The following is a 23,080-nucleotide window of genomic DNA, read 5'->3' as shown; positions in this document are numbered from 1 at the left end:
TCAACAATGATCTCAAATTTTATCTAAGATGTCTGTGCTCATGTGTACAAACACTTAAATGTAAAAATTTATATGTATAAATCGTTACATGTCCTATTTTGAATGTTTAATATCAACTCATATATTCAATTTAAAGTTAAAAAATTTAGGGGCTGGGAAGGTGGCGCTAGAGGTAAGGTGTCTGCCTTACAAGCGCTAGCCAAGGAACGGACCGCGGTTCGATCCCCCGGCGTCCCATATGGTCCCCCCAAGCCAGGGGCGATTTCTGAGCACATAGCCAGGAGTAACCCCTGAGCGTCAAATGGGTGTGGCCCAAAAAAAAAAAAAAAGTTAAAAAATTTATCCATAGACATAATTATCTGAATGCATATAACATGAACAATTTATCAAAAACATAATTGAGAAAATCAGAATTTGCCATTACAATGTAAGTATTCCTTATTTAAACATCTCACATATTTTAAAATATAATAATAAGATACACAGATTACCTTTAATTGACTATAAAGTTATTTTTAATTTGTGTTTTAACTTATATAAATGATGTATAAACTTATACAAATGAACAACACTTTAATAGTTTGATTCATTTTTCTATTAACAGCTATTTTCCATTATGGTACTTCTTTTTTGGTTAGTAGATCACTTACCTATATCCTTAATTATTTAGAATTTTCAAATGAATGCCACCTGTTTCTTCTCATATGCTGCAATCTGTTTTCATGAATTGATGCCTCGTATTTTAAAAATACTTTCAAATACATCATTGTTGTTTGCAAATGGCATTCTAGCAAAACATCTCTCTTCTCTCGTTCCAACTTCTATAAAAGAGAAAAATTTCTCCTTTTTTTTGGTTCAGATCAACAAGGATGAGTAGTTTTTATAAAAATCTGAGACAGAAAAAAAGTAACAAACATCAAGCTTTAAATGTTTCTGTATATGCTGTAATTACATTTAAATTGTTTTCACTGAATTACATTAGTGCACTATAACATAAATGATGGATGTGAGCATTTTAAAGACATCACTTTATTGATAGACTTTATTACGAAATGGGAAAGTACTTATGTGCCTATACCAGAGATTTCAGAAAGGTATTGTATGACTTAAGAGTTTATAAAAGAAATAAATGTCAAATAGAGAAGATTAAAAAAAGATGGAAAATAGTTTATGATTCACGAAGGCAAAATACATTGCTTTATTTTTGTACTTATATTTTCCATGTGAGGTTTGTAAACACTTCTGCTATTAAATAATATTACCATAGATTAAAAAAAAACAGATAGGAGGTAGGGATGAGGATGGTTATAGAGTTACTTATTGGGAACAGATGAATAAATGGTGGACAAGAAAGGAGGAGGGAAGAGAGTAGAATTTCTCTATGCTAAAAGCAGAACCTTCTCCTATGCATCACTTCACTGTGCACAAATGTTGGTAACATCTGTGAATAAATGTTAATTTAAAGGCTCTTTATACATATTAATAATAAGCTAGAATGCAGGCATGTATGCTTTCTTCTATTCATAACACATTTTCATATATTACACCATAGATTGTGCATTATAATGTAATTATATTTTCCACACATGTTCACTTCATATAATTTCTGATGGAACTTTATTCCTTTGAATAACTTTAAGTGTTGTTTTTTTTCCCCTAGGGACTTGAGAGATAGTACAGCAGATGGGGGATTTGGTCTTGCATGAGGCCAACCCGGGTTCCATTCCCAGCACCATATATGGTCCCCTGATCAGTGTGCCAAGAGTGATCACTGAGTGCAGAGCCTGGAGTAAGCCCTGAAAACAGAAGGGTGTGAAACAAATCCAAAAAATGAAGACAAAACAAAACAAAGAGTTAATTCTAAGTTGTCTCTGTGAATATAGCTTATTACTACCCAGGCAGATACCACCTCTAGGCTTGAAGAACATTTGCAATAATTTAAAAAAATGTGGAATCAACCTGAACATGGAACATGAAGTTGTTAGAGAACACAAAAAAGTCAAAGAAATCAAAACGTATGATGAAGATATTTATATAAATTTATGAAGAGGAGTTTCTTTGTAATTGGTTTAGATTCCAGGTTTGACATTGTGACTTAAAACGTATCAAAGAGATTTATGCTTGGCAACTGACATTTTAAATTGAAGATTTACTTGAACTGCTATCTAATATATTTTCTGTAATTAATTCCTTTGAGATAAGGTTTTGTAGATTCAGAATTCCTTTAACATTAATCCCTCTGTTAAAATATCTTTATTGTCGGAATTAACTTGGAAAAAAAGTTAATCTTTTTCAAATGAGGTTCTCAGTTCCAGGTATTCAGTTTGTTTCACTCATGTAAGATTTTCTTAAAAGTGAAAAAGATCTTAAAGGTGTGGCTATGGGAGACATGAGAAAAAGGCTAGAAGTTAAATAAATCATGCATTAATAAGAACATAAGTTTGAATAACACAGATGCTTAAGTTTCCTAACAGAAGAACTGAATAATAAATACTTTGTTTCACTGTAAGCCTTATACTATTAATCAAGATATCTGTATTATAATATTACATAAGCCTTACATATCTTTTCTATTTACTCAAGAACTGTTGCACATACTACTTGGTGAATACTACTTGGTGAATACTTTGACAGATGATGGTACTCAATAAATTGAATGAAAATTCCATTGTAGTTGGATTGCCAGTTTTGATTAAAAAATGGGAACATTACATCTAAAAGTTAGGAGATAAGTAATTGAACACAGAGCAGTTTACTATCCCCCAAATGAATCTGATTAGACATTTTAAACATTTGTTGTTGCTAAATGTGTTGTTTTGTGATGACAAATTAAGGACAAGATAAATTTCCTTAGTTTCTGTATTGCCTTCATGGTTAGGTAGTGAACCGTTTGTATGTTTTCCATGCCTATGAAGTAGAGAAAATAACTGTGAATTTCTTCAGCAGTGCGTATTGAAAGCCAAATGCTCACCAATTTCACATAATTGATTAATTCACATGGAATATAATGGTAAGGGATGCTGAGATCAGTGGAAATTTTGTCTTCCAGGTCTAGCAATACTTGACTCTTCAAAAGTGTGTCTTAGCTGTCTAGGCATCTTAACGAGACCTCAAAGAATACTTGCCCTCTTTAGTAAAATTCCTTCTACATGTTTCTTTACGTGTTATTACCCCCTCATCAACAAAGGCACTCGAGGACCCACAAAGTGCATCATAGCTTTGGGTACATTTTGGAGCATCTGCTCAGAAACAAAATAAATCTCCCAATCATCTGATTTTTGAATATAAAGTATTTGAGAGAAATATTTTAAAAAATTTGTTTAAATTAATATGAGAATTTAAGTAAAAATACTAGGTGTGGGGAGTGGGATAAGGTTAGAACTTAACTGCCCTTGGAGATACTATACAAATAGGAATTTATCTATATTATCTTAAACTGGAACAGGAGACCTATGAGACCCAAATGCATTTCTAGATCTTAAGGGCTTTATACATCTCTTACAGATGAAGACAAGAGAAATATTAAGCAGGAAGAGGGAAAGAAACATCTATCAAAATCGACAAAGCAGAAAGAAACAAAAACTATCAATGCAGTTAATACAACTTTAACAAATTAGACTACTCTTCAGTAACATGTTCGGTTTTCTACTGTTCCCGGGGCAACAAATTTATATGCTATCCATATTTTTGAGGGTACAACTCATGGCTCGGGCCACACACACCTGGCATTATCACATCCTGCACACACATGGCTACCATCTGAAAGGTAAAAGCAGGCAGCCTTTATATTTCTTCCTTCCAGCAGGATTTCTGGGAGATTGAATTCTTATGAAGTTATGTATAAAATTTTCAATTTGGAATATTCCGACACAGATTCTGCTACACAAGTTGTGTGTGTTTAAATTTCTTATTCATACAAGATTCTATTTAGGGACTGCAGTTATGCTTCCACGTGAGAAATTCCTTTAGTGGGTCGGAAAACGCATCTATAATGAAGATATGGGGGGGGGGTGGTAATCTGTACTTTAGGGTTAAAATAGTTTAAAATAGTTTAAAGAATGAGAATGAGAAAAACTACAACTTCCCCGTAGCTTTGAAGACTTTGGGTGGTCTTGTAAGAGAAAGAGTTGTATCTTAATTTTATAGAATAGAGAATTAAAGAAAAAAAAACTGGTTGAGAAGACCACTTGTACTAAATTCTCGCACTAATTAACTCTTCTGAATCTCTTAATTTCCACAAAGACTAGTGTATCTAAGCTCCACTTTGGTAGTCCCGCCTGGTATTTCTGACTTGACAAGCATGTCCAATCAATATACAGAAAAAAAATTAAAATATCCTCAGGACAAGTTAGCAGGAAACACGTGCTCCTCCCTTATTTTGGGGACAGGAGCAGGTGAAAAGTTAGAAAGCAAGTAGAGGAAAACAGACAAAAGCCAATAAAGCAAACATTCCATAGTCTCTTTTCCAGAACAAGAAAGTACCCTCTTGTTTCCATATGCCAGGTCTATTTTTTCTTAGCTCATACCCATGCTAATCAAGCAGCAAGATTTATTTTCCAGCCAGAGACCTACCTACTATGTCAATCTAGGCACCTTATTTAAAAGCTTGCCATGAAAGCAGTCTCTTGGAAATCATCGTAGGACCATTTTCATCCACACAGACTCCCTCTATATAAAAAGGAGAAAGAGGGGAAAAAAAAAAAAAATAAACCACCAACAACAGAAAGTCCGAGCAACTTGCCTTGGAAAAAAAGAGAAGCCTTGACAGGTCTGGAGAAGAGTTGCCCGGAGAAGAGTGCCCAGTGCCAGAAGAGCCGCCCTGGCCATGCCAGTCGGGCCATGGATTGCCAAAGCCTGACCATGATGGACCTTCCCCTCCTCTGCTTCCCTTTTGGCCCCTTGCGAGAAGGAACGGGATCGGGGCCTCCTTTTTTACATGCATCCTACCAGAAGGGGGACCTTTCCACTTTCACATGCTCCTCGGCCTTAATTTCTGGAGTGTGCGTGCGTGTGCGTGCGTGTGAGTGTGTGCGAGTGAGTGTGTGTGTGTGTGCGTGTGTGTGTGTCTGTGTGTGTGTGTGTGCGTGTGTGTGTGTCTGTGTGTGTGTGTGTGTGTGTCTGTCTGTGTGTACGGGGGTCGGGGACAGAGGGGCGAGAGGAGCCCCGCGACCCGCGGCGGAGCTGTAGCGTCGCTGCGGCGGCGGCGGCGGCGGCGATGCGGGTGTGTGCAAGCGGGCGGGCGGGCGGGCGGGCGCGGATGCGGGCGCGGGCGCGGGGGCGGCGGCGTTGGCGCTGGCGCTGGCGGCGGGCGGGGCGCGGGGCGCTCGTCCGTCCCGCCGCCAGGCTCCAGATCCGCTCGCCGCGGCCGGGCGCCTCCAGTCCGGGTCTTGGCGGGGCCCCTCCTCCCTCCCGCTCCCCGCGCTCTCGCCTTTTAATCATGCCCCTCTGTCTGTGTGTGAGTGCAGGCAGGCTGACAATGATTTCCTCAGTGATTACGTACAGAGCGAGTCCCTGCGGGTTAGGGGCCCCCTCTGGAGCCATCCTGATGGCTTTGGGGGCCTTGCTTCCATTTTCCATTATTATGTGGACTACCGGAGCGACAGCGCAGTCCAAGACCTTGCAGGTTGGTGATGAGGAGGGAGAGCTCACAGCACACTCCTTCTCCTCCTCCTGCGCCCGGCTCTCCGCCACCTCCTCCTCCTCCTCCACCTCCTCCTGCTCTCGCCGCCGCCGCCGCTGCCGCTGCCGCCGCCGCCGCCGCCGCTGCCCAGGCAGCCGAGCCCGAGAGCCCCCGGCCCGGCGCCCGCGCCCCCGCCCAGGCCGGGCGCCCCGAGCCCGCCGCCGGCCGGCCCCGCACACGCCCCTCCGCACGCACACGCACAGGCAGCCCCGCACGCCACCTGAGGGGCCCCCGGCTCGGGGCGGTGGAGGTGCCTGGCTTTCTTCTTTTCATTCGGAAAAGGACTTTAGTGTGCATTTAGAAAAAGAAGGGGTGCACGGAGGGGAGAGGGAAAAAGTATTTTTCCTTCCCCCGTTGGCTGCTGCTTTTCCTTGCCCACTCGCCTCTGCCCTCGGACGGTGGGAGATGTGATTTTCTGCTTTTTACAAAGACGTTTGGCAAGGGTCGGTCCGCCTGCCCCCACCCCTCGTTTGGGCCCCCCCGAACTACAAAAGAGCGCAGTAGTCGCGTTGTAAACAAATCTGTTTTTCTGTCGGGGTTCGCGCTTTATTTTTCTTTTTTGTATGTGTGCGTGCGTTGTGTTTTTTAAGGCGGGGGTTATTTTCATCTCTGGGGGGGAAAGGCAAAAAAGCAATGAAGAAACACGCTTTCTTATCTAGGAGTTGTTGCTTTTCGATTTGAACGGGCTATGTGATTTTTATTATTAATGACTAGTCTTATTGCGGTGCCAAGTAACGGATTTTTCCCCCCTTCTTCTCTCGGGAGTTGGTTCCACGGCTCTCCTAAAACATCGCCTCGCAAAGTCTTTTTCGATTTTTGATTTTCTCCCCCCCCCTCTTTTTTTCTTTCTTTTCTTTTCTTTTCTTTTTTTTTCTGGGGGTAAGGGGGGGCGGCTGGGGGTGGGGGGCGAAGGCTGGGAAAGTTTGGTGCAGCCGCCCCGCTGGGCAGACCCGCGAGCCCGGAGCCGGGGGCCCCCGCGAGCCCCGCGCGCGCCAGCGAGCGCGAGCAGGACCCGAGCGGGGCGCGGGGCGCGGAGCTTGGAGGGGAGGCGAGCGGAGGGGCGCGAGGCGCCGTGGCGCGAGGGGCGCGCGGCCACGAGGAAGTGGTAGTTTCTTGCAGGGCTGAATTGAAACAACTTCAGCTGTTTGCTTTTAGGATGTCTCGCCGCAAGCAAGCCAAACCGAGATCCCTCAAAGGTAAGGAGGACCCCCACCTGCACCCCGACAGCACACCCCAAAGAATGCGCTTCCCCCCGGCCGCGAGTGTCACCGTCTGTCCGTGGCTCAGCGGAGCGAGCGAGCGAGGGTTGCGTGGCCGCGGGGCGTGTGCGCGCGTGAGTGTGAGTGTGAGTGCGGGGACGCGCGCGCTCCCCTCCCCTGGTGGGGTCTCAGGTGGAGGAATGAGGGTGATTGATGTGTTGGGGAGGAGGAGGAGGAGGGCATGGAGGGGTGGGGGGGTTCAGACGGGAAGGAGGGTTCCCCCATATGGGGCAAGAAAAGACACCCCGCAATAAAATAAATAAATCTTCATTTTTTAATAAAAAAGAAAGAAAGAAAAATAAAAAGAGATCCGGAGAGGGAGGAAAAAATATTTTTCACTGGTCTGGATAGAGGAAAAAGTTTTGGGCCGTGTGTTTCCGTCCAAGAATAAATGTGCAAAACCGCGCGGTGCTTCTCTTTTCCTTTCTTGGAAAGAAGAAATAATAGTAATAAAAAGTCATCTTGCAGAAGGGGGGAGCAGCCTCTCTGCTCCCCAGAAACGTGGCTCTCGGGGTCCTTGCCGCCGCGCCAGGGCGAGGGCGAGGGCGAGGGCGAGGACTCCAGACTCCGTCGCAGCCGCCTCCCGGCCCCGGGCCCGCTCTGCTTCGCCCGGGCGCTGAGCCCGTGTAAACAATCTCGGGGACCGGCCTGCCGGCGCTCCACTCCGGGCCCCCCCCCCCCCCCCCATTCAACTCCACTCCGTTCTGCCGGCGTCCCCGCTTTTGGCCGCTGCTAGAAAGAAAGTTGTCCAGCCCCTCGGATTCCACCCGCCGCCCCTTTTGGGTGTTTGGCCGATGGAGCATCCATCGGGCCCCCTTTCTCTTTCTCTTGGGTTAGAGAAGGAAGTTTGCGGGGTACCGGGGAGGAGGTTCGCGGGAGGGTGGGGGGACGGAGGACACAGAAGTTATTGATCTGGTGGCTGTGGTGGAATGTGGGGAGAGTCACGTGGCGTCTTCCCCCTCCTCCTCTTCCTCCTCCCCCCTTTTCCCTCCTTCTCCTCCTCCTCCTTCTCCCCCAGCTCCTGCTCGACTCTCCTGGTGTGGGGGGAAGTTGGGGGGCAGGCAGGCTGGCAGGCAACCGTGGGGAGCCTGGAGATCCTGAGCTCCCCTTAGGCCGTTAGTAGAAAGGGCGAGCCGCAGATCTGGGGGGACCCGCTGGAAATCGGGGCGCAGACTGGGAGCAGGTCACTAGCGGGAGGCGACTGAGGCCCCCCCAGGGTGGAGGACAAAGGGCGGCTGGTGCACTAGCCGAGGGGTCCCGCCGAGGTCCGAGCAGCCGGCCCGCCCCGGCATCTCCCTTGTCCCTGTGCTCGGGAGCCCCAGTTTCTGTCCACCGGGCACCCCTTCAGGCGGGCGACTCCTGGAGGGCTGGGCCGAGCCCGCTGCCTCCCCAGCCAGCCGGCCGAAGTGTGTCTCTGGCCCCGCTGGGCGGAGCGGTCCTTGCACACACAAAGCCCTTTCTTCTCGGGAAGGGACCCGTTGGGGGAGAGGACCGCGCATCTCCACGCTTTCTCTATTTCCCCCTTCAAGCCCGCAAGTTTTGGTGTAAAAACCGAGATGAGGCTTTGACATGTGTTTTGACACTATGTGGGGAATCCGGTTCACGTGGGCCTAGATGTAGGGCCTGAAAGCTACTAAGCGCCCAGAGCGCACTGCGCTGCTTGGGGGTACCCGGGCCCGCCGCTCCGGTTCCCCACTCTCCCAGGGGGAACTTGCCTGGTGACGACTTCTTGCTGCCTTAAAAAGTCACATTGAACCAAGTCCCCAAGACCAGTAGTTTGCTTGGAAAGAGTAACTTTCCTTGATGGGATACAGTTACACCGGGTTCAGAGGTTCCAATTTTGGGAAGGCTTCTTATTTTTTAAAAAGTTTATTGAAGTTTACACAGTTGGTAGATTTGATCTCCCACAGCTCTAGTTAATTTAGTTCACTTTTTTGGGGGGATAAATTCACAGTGAAAGTGCGCTGGGTTGTGGGTGCATATGATTCCCCGTGCTGGCTAAGGAGGATGGATTCTCTTCCACGTTGGATTTTTATGGGTCACGTAAGAGAAGGCATCACTCAATTGGCACTAGTTGCGGGGTGATCTTGGATGAGTCTAATTGCAGAACTACTGGGACAGTTTTTAATCAGCAAAAATTGCCAAGTGAAAGAGTAGAGAGCATTTTATCCCTTGTCAGATTGTCACACTGCAAACATTCAGATACCTCCTGCACGAAGACACACACAGACAGTGCACTTCTACTGCCCAGCTCGAAATAAAGTTTTCCATTATAAACATAGATTTTAGCTTCCATTTTTCTGCCCCCACACAAAGTACTGAGGTGGTGTTTTCCACCAGCTGCTTCAAAAGCACCCAGAAGAGGGGTTGGGGCCTTAGGTGGGCTGGCATGCTTTGGGGAGAAAGAAACTGAAGACAAGAATAAAATCAATATAGCCTCACTGAAGACTCGTGTGTGTGTGTGTGTGTGTGTGTGTGTGCGTGTGTGTGTGTGTGTGTGCGTGTGTGTGTGTGTGTGTGTTTAAGATATGCATTTGTCTGGAAAATACATGCTTATATGAGTTTTGTCAGAAAGGTAATTAGGGCTTTTTGAGCGTTCTTCAGGACTCTCGTTAAATACCTAATCTTTTCTCCCAGTATCCATGTATCTTCCTGGAAAGTCCTCCATTTTTCAAACTGTATTTGAGGAGTGTTCTGAATATGTGGCTTGGGGAGGTTATATCTGGGTTACAGAAAAATCAGGGAGATAAATATCTGAATTAATAATAAGATAATAATAATGATTACAGCACCAAGCAACACTTTTTCTGTCAGCAGGCTTATAAAGACAGCCCATAATTTTAACTTTCTTCTTTGATGAACTGATTAGTATATTTGTAACCAAAAGATTAAAATTTCTTTTTTATTTTTATTTTGTTACATGAATGACAAGATCTCAGAACCTTAAACACTATAATAACTTGAAAGAGGGATTGGAAACCATGCAACTGGAATGTGCCCTTCTAAATAAAACATGAAGCTCTGCTTTCAATTTTTCAACTTGTCTCCTAAATCTATGGATTTATTTCTCTAACCAATAAGGTTTAAGAGAGTTTTCTGATATGGCTGTCACTTTTGATATCATAATTTGAAACTCATATCTCAGGGGAATAGTTTGCATAAGACAGGTAAAAACAGTAAAACAAAATGACAGCTAAGTTTGGAGTTTTGGTTTTCAAGCAAATGCTTAAAACTAACGGGCTGGCAATTTTATCAGTGGTTACATTGTTCTTTGTATCTTATAGCTTAGTGTTTTGATGACTGGTTATATTTACCTAAAATTTTGTTTGTGTGAAACTGTATTGTCATTAACCTAATAAATAACCCACCTCCTGCTAGTGAGTAGGGGCCAGATTTCTGAGTGCATACACAGTGCCTATTTGGTCTCTTTTATTTTCCACTTCTGTTCACACTGTTCAATGCTAAAAGGTTCACTTTTCCATTTGTAAAAACTGCAAAATACATTTTGAAGTGTTGAGCCTTTTCTGCCTTTCAGTTCTCAATGCCCTGGCATCAAAATTCTTAGCTGACAGAAGAGTTGAAAAACTCTGTCTTTATGTTCTGAATCTTCAGAAGAATCCTTTCTCTGAGTGAAACAAGAGTTAATAAAACAGGAGTTTCTCTTGAATGAGGTGTTTGTGGCCAGGCAATTAAATAGTCTCCCTTTCTACCCCATTTGTATTTTTTGGATATTTATCTCAGTTCCTGAGAGTAGCCATGGCATTTGAGTTGATTACCTGAAAATAGTTTTGCTGTCAGCTTGTTTTCAGAGGCAGCAAATCAGTTATATCAAATTGGTCAATTGTGACCTATTTCTATTTTTCTTGCTAGCTCTTTATTCTATTTCTTGTGGTGCTTCTCTTCGGGATGTTTCTGGCCATTTTACCTGCTGAAAATATGTAATATTTTTTTCTTGATATTTGCTCCTTAAAAGTACTATAAGAAGGAAAAAGTGATCTGTTACAGAAAGGTGTGATATATCCAGTAAAAGCCAAGTTATAAAGCTGGGGAGGCCCATAGACATTTCAATGCCAAGTTAAACAAAAGCCACAATTTGGGTAGCTGGACCCTCGGGTGTTCATAAGCTCATACCAGGGACCTCTAGAGAGAGATGCTGGGAACCAGGGATAAGGGAGCCCCCAAAGTGCCTTGTTTAACTTGGCTGTCTCAGTAGCTAACCCTTTGTCACTTGGCACATTTTGAAGTTATCACACTTAGGATCGACCTTTTCATTCTTCCCATTTTTACCTTTTTTGGATTATTTTTTTTAAAGGAGAAGTAATTTATTTAGAAGCAGAATGAAACAGAATGAAATGACAAACAAGCAGCTCTCAATTTTAGAAGTGTAAACTATAGAATTTGAACTGAAAGGCAGTGGGTTTTTACTATATGACCTTTGAAAAGTCAGGAAACCTATCTATAAGAGTGTATTCTCTAGTGGAAAAACTATAGAAATTGTAGGTGTGAAAAAAGCCATCACCGGGAGCTTGTCCTGATTCCCAAATTTAATAGATAAATTAAACTGCATTTTGTATGTAAATACATTTTTTGAAAAGTCAAAATATTTTTACTTATAGGCAAATAGATTAAGTATAATAACAAAAAATAGAGGTTCTCTTGTTTCTTATTTTCAGTGTGTTTTATTTCTTAGGGAAAAGGGGCCTTCAGTAGAAATTCAGTTATGTTTTCTGAAAATGATGCCACATTGAGAAAAGGGACTATGAATTTTGAATGCCAAGACAGTCTTATTAAGACAGTTTAATGGCTTTTAATTGAACATTACAATATAGGACAGTGCTTTTGAAGTGATTTGGAGATAGCTTAAGTATAACTCTCTTTTCTAGTTTCAAACCAAAGGTAGTTCCTTTCTTAATATTAAAAGGATATAGAGGATATATAGAATATGTTTATGGACCGAAACTATAGCACAGCAGGTAGGGCATGACTGACCTGGGTTCTGCCCCCAGCATCCAATATGGTCCCCTGAGCCTGCCAGGAGTTATTTCTGAGTGCAGAGCAGGAGTAATGTCTAAGAGCTGCCAGATGTGGCCCCCAAACCAAATAAGTATATAAATATAGGATACTTATATGTTTGCATTCTATATTTCACCCTATTCACTTTTATGATTGTGAGGGTAAAATGGTCCACTGACTTGTAGCAGAGTAATGGAAACATCTGCTTTTGTATTTGGAGGTTAAGCAGCAGGAATATTGGAAACGTTGCAGAAGCTCAGTGTTTGACATTCTTACCACCTTTAGACAGTTGCAGTTGCATTTCTATTCATCTCTCAACCAGTGACTGGTTTTTTCCTTCTACCACCTCTAAATTATATTGACTAGATGTTGAAGTCATTAAATTGATTATAGTCCAATCAGTAGACAATCCGACATAAACAAAAACAGCAATTACATTTGGCAGAGATCCCATGACTGCTAGTCAAAGTTCCAGAACTGATGGTTCAGTGAGTCTTTTCCAAAATGTCGTTTTCACAATTTCAGAAGGTCGGGCAGCATCTTCTTAAAGGGAGGGTGCAAAAATTTATAACATTCCACTTGGCCTTAAAAACAAAAACATCTGTTTGATGCATGAGTAGATTGTTGGCTTTTATTCACCCAGACAAAAAGGGGCAAAAAGAGAGAGGGTATTGAACATAAAAGCATACTTGTAAAAATAAAATTACAAAGGGATTTGAGATTAGTAGCTTTTAATAAAACAAGCTGTTAATAATTTTCCTTTTTGTTTTGCCAGAGTATTCTCATATCCCTTAAAATCCATTGTAGTTCTTGACAGTGGTGATAGTGGTGACAGAATTTTTCAACTTTTTGTTTCTTGTAATTATATTTAGTTTTTTTTTAAAGTTTGGATCACTGCAGATTTGTAGTATATTTGTAGTTTTTCTATTTTCTTAAATGCTTTGCTCTTTTATTTTGAAATAAAGTCTCTATTAGAATTGTTTCTTCTGATCAATTCCAGTGAAATACTTGATGACATAAGTTAAAGTGCAATCTTAATATACTTGCGTGAGTTTTTATTTTGATGGAAGAGCATGTAATAAGGAGGAGGCCTTGAAAAGAGAATACAGAAATTTATCAAAATCAGCTAAGAATTTTATGAAAGGTCTATTTTGTACATTGTGGTACTTTTTTCATCTGATAGAATTTACATCGTTCATTTAATATCATTGATTCTATTGCCATAGGTTACATCTTTTGTGGGCCAATTTGCTGCATATCAAATGGGTTAGTTGTTGTTTTGTTTGTTTGTTTTTTTTTGAGCAGCCCCCACCCCCGGGGTTAGTTATTTTTAAGAGTGGAAATTATTTTTTTATTTATTTTATTTTTATTTTTTTTTGGCCACACCCGTTTGATGCTCAGGGGTTACTCCTGGCTAAGCACTCAGAAATTTCCCCTGGCTTGGGGGGACAATATGGGATGCTGGGGGATTGAACCACGGTCCTTCCATGGCTAGTGCTTGCAAGGCAGACACCTTACCTCTAGCGCCACCTCTCCGGCCCCGAAGAAGGGAAATTATTTTAAAGACTTGCCACCCTAATGTCTTATTTTACCAATCAATACAGTTAAACTGAAATGTAATCGTTGTCATTATGTTAGTACCAAGTGGAAGAATGCTTGAGAATTGAGTGAGATTTTGATACAAAGGCTGATATTCTAAATCAAACCTCTAAATATTTTCCCAGATGTATTTAATGTTTGATTCCCATTGTGCTGTCAGAGGTTAAAGTTAGTTCTGTGGAAGGATGCATGCACTATCTAATCCCATTTCAATTAAATCTGAACTAATGTGTTCCTCTTTTTTTGTTTGGGGATTACATGGTACTCTAGCTAGAATTGATTGCATGCATATACCTTGTTTGTTGTAATGAAAGTATACTTGTCTGGTTTAACATACCTTCTGCAATCATGTTATTAAAAGCAATTAAAAACTTAAACATTAAAGTTAACATTAGTAAATTTAAATAGCTCTGTAATAGTATTAATCAAATAGTGTAAGGAAAGCTTTTAAATGGTTTAAATAATTATGCAACTCCTGGCATAAAAGCCTGACACAAGATAAATCTTTGAAAACTAAGTGGAATCGTGCTTTTTTTTTAAACTTTAATTTTAGGCAGCTTGGGCTTTTAGCATGCATCACACTCCACCTCTAGTATAAGTAATTATGCCAGTTTAGTAATTATTAGAGATGAAAGAAATTCAGTAAGATACGAATTCTAAAACTTCAGGAGCTTCAGTTTTACCAGAGATAATGATCAAGCAGCAGTTATCCAGCTGCCTGGGGACTCTGCCACTACTAGAAGCACTGGGCTCATTTTGGGGGTGTCATTACTGTGGCGGCACAGATTACAGATTGGCATTGCTATTCTAGATGTCTGATTGCAGAGGTCATAATTTGGTAATTAAAAAAAAATCCTGAAGTCAAATGTGACTGCCTAGAAATCCCCCGTTCTATGAAGATTAAAACGAAAAGGTAAACTCAGATATTTAAAACTTATTGTATTCTGTACCAGTTCATCAAGGCTCTGAAAAATCCTGAAAAGAACGATTTATATTGTGTCTTTCTTTTTATTGTTTATAGTGAACATTTGTTGGGCATTTTAAGTCTCGATTTAAAATGATGATGATTCAGTTTGGAAGACATACTATTCATGCATGAGCTAAACTATCTCAAGCTGAATAAGCTCAAGTGATTGACATTCAAAAACTCATTTTTATATTGGGATAGTTTTATGGAGTTACATGTGGATATTTTGGTTAGAAATACAAGCAAAACCAAAAGATTTCATTCAATGCTTCTGTTATCCCAACTCAGCATGAGCTATACACCTCTATAGTATGTACATACTCAAACATTCTTGGATTTTCTGCATGATATACATTTATTTAGAAAATCTACCATGTTTATCACACTTTCAGGGAATAGTTGTATTTTGTCTGATAAAATGGTTTATTCTAAGAACGATGATTTTTCTTCAGATATTAAAATCACTCTTTTCATAGTGTCATTATTTTACTATTTATGCCTTTATGGGCATCCTCAGTAATGCTCAGAGATTACTCCTGGCTCTACACTAAGGAATCATTGTTAGCACTGCTTGGGGAACCATATGGGATGCTAGTGATGGAACCAGGGTTGACCACATGCATGGCAAGCTCCCTACCTGTTATACTATCTCTTTGGCCTCTGCTATTAACTCCTTTCTCATCATTGCCTTATCCCAAAATATTTTGCCTCATCTTAGTATTATAAAAATTATATAAAGACAAACAGATTTATTCTGTGTATTATTATTAATATTATTATTTGCTTTGGTGGCCACACTCAACAGTGCTTAGGAGTTACTCCTAGCTCTGAGCTCAGGGGGATCATTCTTAGTGTAGCTAATGTGATTCCTAGTAGAGTGCCTGGTTGAGTTCCATGCTAGGCAAATGTACTATTGCTCTGGCCTCTAGGTTTATTATTTGGGATTAAAAGATATACTTGATTTTAATTTTGGTAAGTAGGGACAGCTCCATATATCTGTACAAAATATATTTGTGAAACCTTAAGAAGTAATGAGTCCATAAGGTTCACCTTTAATTATCAAACTAGAAGGGGTGCTATGACCAGTGATCTAAAAAGTATTTATGTTTAAAAATTAATACCTGACTTTAGAAACAATATCTAGCATTTCAAACATTTTCTTTACAACTATTCTTTTCCCTCACTGTAAAGCCAGATTAGTTAAGTGCAGGATGACTAAATATGACTTTAAGTATTCCTAATGATTTGATTGTCTCAATTGTTAAAAGTTACTAGTTGTGTTTTCTTTAATTGCTATTACAGTTTGTCTTTGCTTATTTTTAAATATTAATATAAGGTGATTAAGTTTTGACAAATACCACTCTATGGTATTTCTAGTGGTAGTAGAATGCCACTTAGTTCTAAACACATTCACTGTTGACTGGAAGGCTGTGCCACTGTGAGTGTGCTAGCATGTTTCAATTTAGTAGCTTTTATGTATATATATATACACACATATATATGTATACATACATATATATTTATATATATACATAGGATCTGAAGTTGCTGTGTATAGGACAGTTGGAGCTGCCAGTGTACAACAGGCAAAGTAGAAGAGCTTTATGTGGACATGAGCAAGGGAGAAAAAGAACCGTTAAATCAAGGGAACATGGATTAATGCCTGGGAAGAGTTGAAAGCAAAAAACAGAAAAATTAGTTGTGGTCATCATTACTGTGACTTGGCTATTAGTGTTGGTTGGGAGATGGTTGTGGAGTGAAAGGGTGTTGGCGGTGAGCTCTGCTTTGCTGCCCACTCTTTGGCAAGCCACGCACCCTTTGTTCTTGAGGATTCGGATTTCCTTGCTGTAAAATAAAGGGCTTATTTCATCTAATAAAAAAAAATTAACACCTAATTTAAAGAAAAAACTGCAAAGCTCTGAGAAGCTGTGTCAGATGGACCAATAAGCCTTCATTTATTAGACCTTATGGTCTATAAAGTTGGAGGAGATAGTAAATATCTTCCATTTTTTTGTAATTTTTGTGAAAGAAACTATTCAAGTGTTATAATGTATTCAGGGTTTTTTTTTTTTTTTGTTTTGATTTTTTTTTGGTTTTTGGGCCACACCCGCCATTGCTCCAAGGTTCCTCCTGGCTGTCTGCTCAGAAATAGCTCCTGGCAGGCACGGGGGACCATATGGGACACCGGGATTCGAACCAACCACCTTAGGTCATGGATTGGCTGCTTGCAAGGCAAACACTGCTGTGCTATATCTCCGGGCCCAATGTATTCAGTTTTTAACAAGTTATGTGAAAAGATCAAAATAAAATGAGATTCAGAATGTTTTTTGGCCTCCAAAGGTTTATGAGTTTTTTATATGTATATTTTGGTTTTTGGGTCACACCCGGTAGTGCTCAGGGGTTGCTCCTGGCTCTACGCTCAGAAATCTCTCCTGGCAGGCTCAGGGGACCATATGGGATGCCTGGATTCAAACCACCGTCCTTCTGCACGCAAGGCAAAATGCCCTACCTCCATGCTATCTCTCCAGTCCCCGTGAACTATATTTTTAAAGAATGGTAAGGTATGCTTTCTTTTATCATTTAAAGGTAAATCCACACAGGTATGGAGAGAGTACAGTGAATAAGACTTTTTCCTTGAATGTATCCTACCCTGTTAAATCTCTGGCATCATATATGATCCTTTGAGCACTGCCAGGAAACATCCCTGAGCACAGAGCAAGGAGTAAGAACCACCTGGTTTGGCTCAAAAACTAAAACAAACAAACAGAAAAACCAAATACCCTCAAATTTCAATTAAATTCTGTTTAAGTTTCATTTGAACTGAAACCACTAAACTCTCTTTTGGATTACAGTTATTAATATGCAATATCTTGCAGCCCTCCAAAAAGGTCTGATATCATTTTGAAAGTTAATTGTATGGTACTAAAGTAATTACATTTTTCCCCCCAAAAAGTTGATGGCTTTCTTTATGTTAATGGGAGACTTTGGGGAACTTTGATCTAAAAAACAGCAAAATGAAACAAAATTTCAGTTAGGAAATCTTTTCATGTAAAATTATGGTGAAGCAAGTCACATGTTATGTTGAATAACAGCCCTTGGATGGGGCTGGATGGTGATGGGATGATTGGAGGGGTCTTTCTCCTCTAGCTCGGAGCATGCATCTGCAACCCTCTCCAGCCGGTAGGTCTGCAGGTTCAGGATAGCGGCAGGGAGAAAACTCACAGGCAGGTTTCAGGAGACAACAGCTTTATTCAAGGTCCTAGCCACCACATGTGTGGCCTATCAGAACCTTTCAAACCATTTCCATTATTGGCCCTGCATTCTAGCCCTTTCAGCCATCTCCTCTCCTCCTCCTTCTTTCTTGCTGAATCTCTCCCCTGTCTTCCAATCAATCCCCTCCCAATCCTCCTTCCTGTCCCTCAAGTAATCCTGTTCATACCTCCCAAAGATCCCTCCCAGAAATGGGCAGGTCTTACTAGCAGGTAAGGTTACAGGAAGAATGGTGGGTGGGAGTAACATCAAGGAATTAACTTTATTCAATTTTTAGGGTTAGAATATTTGGGAGTGAATCCAATTAGTATTGAAAAAGTCCAAACCAAAAATGTTTGATTATTTTCCCTTTGGAAGATAGTTGGAAGATAGGTGAATGCATTGAAATGAACTTTTACAGAATTATAGATCTTAAACAGGATAATTTAGGAATAACTATAGTGGACATCTTGATGGCCTTCATGCTCAAAGATATGAGAGCTGACTCAATGGTGATGGCAGAGTGTAACTGACCGAAGAAGAGATGATCAACATGAAATCCCCTTTGCCTCCTCCAAAATCATACAGGTCATTTACATAAGTATTGCATCATTATACCAAATTTTTAATCTTCAAAATAAAACCATTACAAGATAATAACATCCTTTTATAGCTCCAGTTAAATGTAACTGTTTTTTATACTTGCTTATTTGCATATTAAAAACCCAGTATGAGCATGATGGCTGCCAGCCCTCTGGGATATCTTCCTGGCTCTGTCTTTACCTCCATCCCTTTGGCCATGTGAGTGCTTTGCCAGGTGTTTGTCTTAGATCAAGTGCCCCATAAACTTCTGTGGAACCAAAATTGCTTCATTTCTTAAAAAACAAATATGACAGTCACTGATGTTTTCTATTTCTAACATCCCAGTATTCTCATATTGAGAAGTTGTAATTCCTGCAAGTTGATCAATAATTCATATTAATGGAGCAAGCATGCTTTTAAAATTCTGAACTTTGATTGAATTGTAGCTGATAGAACAAAATCAGCAGCAGAGGTTGGGTGGTTTGACTTTGCATATGATTTCTTGCCCAGAACCCCTATTTAGGGAGCTAGTGGAGAAGGCAACAGATTATAACTGAACCATTTTCAGGGCCTTTGTTAGAAATGAGACTCCATCCATGCTCTGGAATTTTTACAGAAAGTTTGCACTTTGAGATGGGAGCCTTAGGCTAGTAACCAGTTCCCTTCACAGCCTTCATAGCAGCTGCCACTTAGGACTAGAAGTTAGAAGTTGTAACTCTGTGAGAGTAAGTGACCATCTCATATTTTCCTGTGTCACAGGTGGATTTTCCTAGAGGGTTGGTTATATACTAGCAGCAGTACAAATATTTCAGACAAGGTCAAATGTTTTGTTTCAAGGACAGCATTTTAATTTTATTTGATTAAGTTGACAAGTTATCTACAAGTTATAGTCAGTCATTCATTTGTCAAAATGCTAGTCACATTTTCATAAAGCAACATATGGTAAACCTTTTTACAACTTCCATTTGAAAGTCTTCTAAGGTTCAAATTGTGGATTCTCAGTTTTTTACAATAGTAAAGATGTGAATATTGATTTCAGTAAAATAAATTAGGGGAGGAACAATACCCAGTGGTGCTCAAGACTTACTCCAGGCTCTGCACTTGAGTCAGTCTTGATGGTTCTCTGGAGGACCATATGAAGTGCAGGGTATTGGATCTGGGTCCACAGAGTGCAAGACAAGTACCTATCTACTATCTGCCAGCCCCTATTTTCATTTCTTGAGTCATCTCAACTACTCTTCCACTTGAGTTAAAAGGGCACTATTCTTTATGATCCCTCTATATTTTTAGGTCACATGAACTCTAGCACTGAGTTGATCTTTTGGATTTGTCAATAATTCAATATTCTGTGTTTTTGTTTGTTTTTTTTTTGTTTTTTTTTTTTTTTTGGGCCACACCCCACAGTGCTCAGGGGTTAATCCTGGCTCTGTGCTCAGAAATCACTTCTGGCAGGGTTGGGGGACGATATGGGATGCTGGGAATTGAACGCAGGTCCATCCTGCGTCTACAGCGTGCAAGGCAAATGCCCTATGCTGTGCTATCTCTCCAGCCCCAATATCTTGTTCCTTTGCATCCCTGTAGTTTAAATCAGATGGTAAACAAACATGCAAATATGCAGATGTCTTAATCAGTCATTTGCTTATCTTGTGCTGTACATGTATGCCCTTGGAGTGCTAGAAATTGGGATGTTATGAAGGAGACAGTTCTGGTTTGGGGTTCTTGTAGAGTGGCATCAAACAAATGGAATATAAGTCAGGATACTAATAAATTTCACTCATGTGAAAGAAACATATTGGGTGTTTGAACCTTCAACAGAAGTATATATGTCACATAGGGATGAATTTTTGAAGAAGTACCTGCAAACCACATCTGGGCATTTGAACCTCTTTCTAACAGAGGTATTAGTGATATCAGAAAAGATCTTTTGAGCCCGGAAAGATAGCACAGTGGCGTTTGCCTTGCAAGCAGCTGATCCAGGATCAAAGGTGGTTGGTTCGAATCCCGGTGTCCCATATGGTCCCCCGTGCCTGTCAGGAGCTATTTCTGAGCAGACAGCCAGGAGTCACCCCTGAGCAAAGCTGGGTGTGGCCCAAAAACCAAAAAAAAAAAAAAAAAAGAAAAAGAAAAGATCTTCTTGGATGAGTGCTTGGGCCACACCTGGCTGTGCTCAGGAGTTACTCCTGGCCCTGTGCTCAGAAATCTTTCCTAGCAGGCTTGGGGGATCCAGATGGGATGCCAGTGATCAAACCTGTGTCCGTCGTGGGTCAGCTGCATGGAAGGCAAATACCCTATCTATTATGTTATTACTCCAATCCCAGGGAAAATATTTTTAGGAAGCAACTACAAATCAAATCTGTATTTTTGTTTTCAAATTAAGGTTATTGAACATAGTCTTGCCTTTTTCAGAACTTTTTCATTGTGCATCCTCAGAATACATCAGTGGAATACAGTAAGAAACTAGTTAGGGGCCCGGAGAGATAGCACAGCCTTGCAAGCAGCCAATCCAGGACCAAAGGTGGTTGGTTCGAATCCCGGTGTCCCATATGGTGCCCCGTGCCTGCCAGGAGCTATTTCTGAGCAGACAGCCAGGAGTAACCCCTGAACAAAGCTGGGTGTGGCCAAAAACCAAAAAAAAAAAAAAAAAAAAAAAAAGAAACTAGTTAGACCAGGTACCCATGGGTTTTATGGAGCCACTGGTAGTGTTGGAAGACATTTGTAGATTATTCTTTTTATTCCCTCATCATGTTGTTTAATTTCAGATTATATTTAGTTTTGCAGCACTATTACACTTTATTCAAGTCAAAGTGTATATTTAAGCTAAGCGAGGTTTCTGTTATTTAGAGATGGGTAACTTCTGTACAAGTCTGGGCTATCTTTTGTTTGTGGCCCTGGTTTTTTCAATTCAATTAAAGAATCTTAATATATATCCACTGGGTTTTCCATTACCTAGATATATTTATTCCAAAATAGCTGAATTTCTTTAAATTTTGTAATGTAGTCTCAGTGCTGGATAAAATCACTCATTTTGTGCTATAAAATTTTTTAACAAGTCTCTCTTATCTCATAGATTTCAGGAAAATGTATACTAATGTTGTAAGATGTTTCTGTTTAGCAGAATTCTTAGCACATTTTTCAAATAAATAGCTAGTTATATTAAAATTACAATGACAGTGCACCAACAATCTCATTACGTTCTTTGATCAAAACTTACGTAGAAAAGCTGAAAAAGTCTAAAAAAACATAATCTACCTATTAATACTTTTTGTTTTCACTCTCCAGATCCTATTATTTGAACCTTTTCTGTAGTCTTTATTCATGATGGTTGTTTTCACAAAGATACAAAAATAAAATCATCTATGAAAAATGTTTTACACTTTCCAAGCTTGAATAAGAACCACTAACCCTCTAGACAGGCTGATCATGTGTTATCCTTCCAATTGTTTTTGAATATGTTCCTTAGCTAGAGAGGATGAGGGTCACTACTAAAATCCTCAGATACCATACTAGACTGCTTTTCTGCTCTTAAATTGCCATGTATATAAGGGGGGTGTCTGTACTAACTTTCCTGAGAATTGACTGTTTGGGATAGGGCCCTCTAAGGAGTGCTTAGGGGCCCAGTGCCATTCCTGGTATTTCTCAGCTACCTGAGCCTGAAGACTCTATGTCAGGGCCTAAATATATGATGCTACTTGAGTCCCGTGGTGCCAGGATTTACTAGGGACATCCCACAGTACACAAGAATCTCCAGGGCTATACTCAGTGATGTTCAGGGGGTTAGAGAATGCATGCAGTATTGCTCCTAATCTTGTGCTCTATTTTTGCCTGGAATTGACCTTTTGTATCCTTGGCTCATTTATCTTTTAGTTTGAAAGAGTGCCTCTCATTATTGAGAAACTTAATCCTTTGTCTTCTGTGTCACTGATATTCTTCTCTTTTGGCTTTTGACTTTGGGGGTGGTGGTTTACTATACAGAAGGTTAATTTTGTTTTTGTTCTTGCTTTTGGTTCGCACCTGGCAGTGCTCAGGGATTACTCCTGGCTCTATGCTCAGAAATCGCTCCTGACAGGCACAGGGACCATATGGGATGCTGAGATTGGAACTGGAGTTTATCCTGTGTTGGCCACCTGCAAGGCAAACACCTTACCACTGTGCTATTGCTCCGGCTCCCAGACGGTTAATATTTTTAATCATTTTCAGCATGTCAGTGCTTTCCTTTTGTAATGAGTCAATTTTGTATCTGACACAAATGTTTTTCCTTTTTTCTTAAAGATTTTTTTTCATTTGTCTTCCTCTAATACTGGCTGGAGGGCCCCTACCCGACCTTGTGTCCCATATATCTGGAATGGTAGTAGGTGTGTAGCAAACATTTCATATATGTATGTATATGTAGAATATATGTAGTCAATCTAGTATGATGGCTAAGAGCAAGGGAGTTAAACCAGACTCCCTGCATTGAAATTCTAATCTTGTCAACTGTACTCTAAATTTCTGCATCTGTAAATGAGGATAATTATAGTACCTAATTCAAAGGATTATTAGGCAAATGAAGAGTTAATTCATGTAAGCTTTTATGGGACAAATAAGAAATAGTCAATGTATCTTATCCTCAAAGGTATTTTCAATTTTGTAGTGGATCTCTGCATCTTGTTCTGAACAACTCTTTTTCTAAAAGTTAATATTTTGCTCTGGGCACTTGCATGGCTGTATCCTTTGAAGAGGACCGTGGCAGAT

The 23,080-nt window shown here is 40.7% G+C and overlaps 1 protein-coding gene across 3 annotated transcripts in view; it reads left to right on the top strand.

Annotated features, from left to right (window-relative positions):
* Positions 1 to 5,470: 5,470 nt before the first annotated feature.
* The window catches only part of ZNF521 (zinc finger protein 521), a 312,636-nt gene continuing 295,026 nt past the window's right edge, over positions 5,471 to 23,080 (top strand). The window contains exons 1-2 of one of the 3 annotated variants that reach the window (XM_049769546.1): positions 5,471 to 5,623; positions 6,822 to 6,876. In XM_049769546.1, coding sequence (XP_049625503.1) covers positions 5,477 to 5,623; positions 6,822 to 6,876 — 202 coding nt within the window. In that variant the 5' untranslated portion in view covers positions 5,471 to 5,476. The remainder of the gene's footprint in view (positions 5,624 to 6,821; positions 6,877 to 23,080) is intronic. The other 2 variants (XM_049769547.1, XM_049769548.1) reach the window with 2 other exon arrangements.

This window comes from Suncus etruscus, chromosome 3, assembly GCF_024139225.1.
Source record: "Suncus etruscus isolate mSunEtr1 chromosome 3, mSunEtr1.pri.cur, whole genome shotgun sequence".
Taxonomy (NCBI): Eukaryota; Metazoa; Chordata; class Mammalia; order Eulipotyphla; family Soricidae; genus Suncus; species Suncus etruscus.
This window is presented reverse-complemented; position numbering and strand designations above follow the sequence as displayed.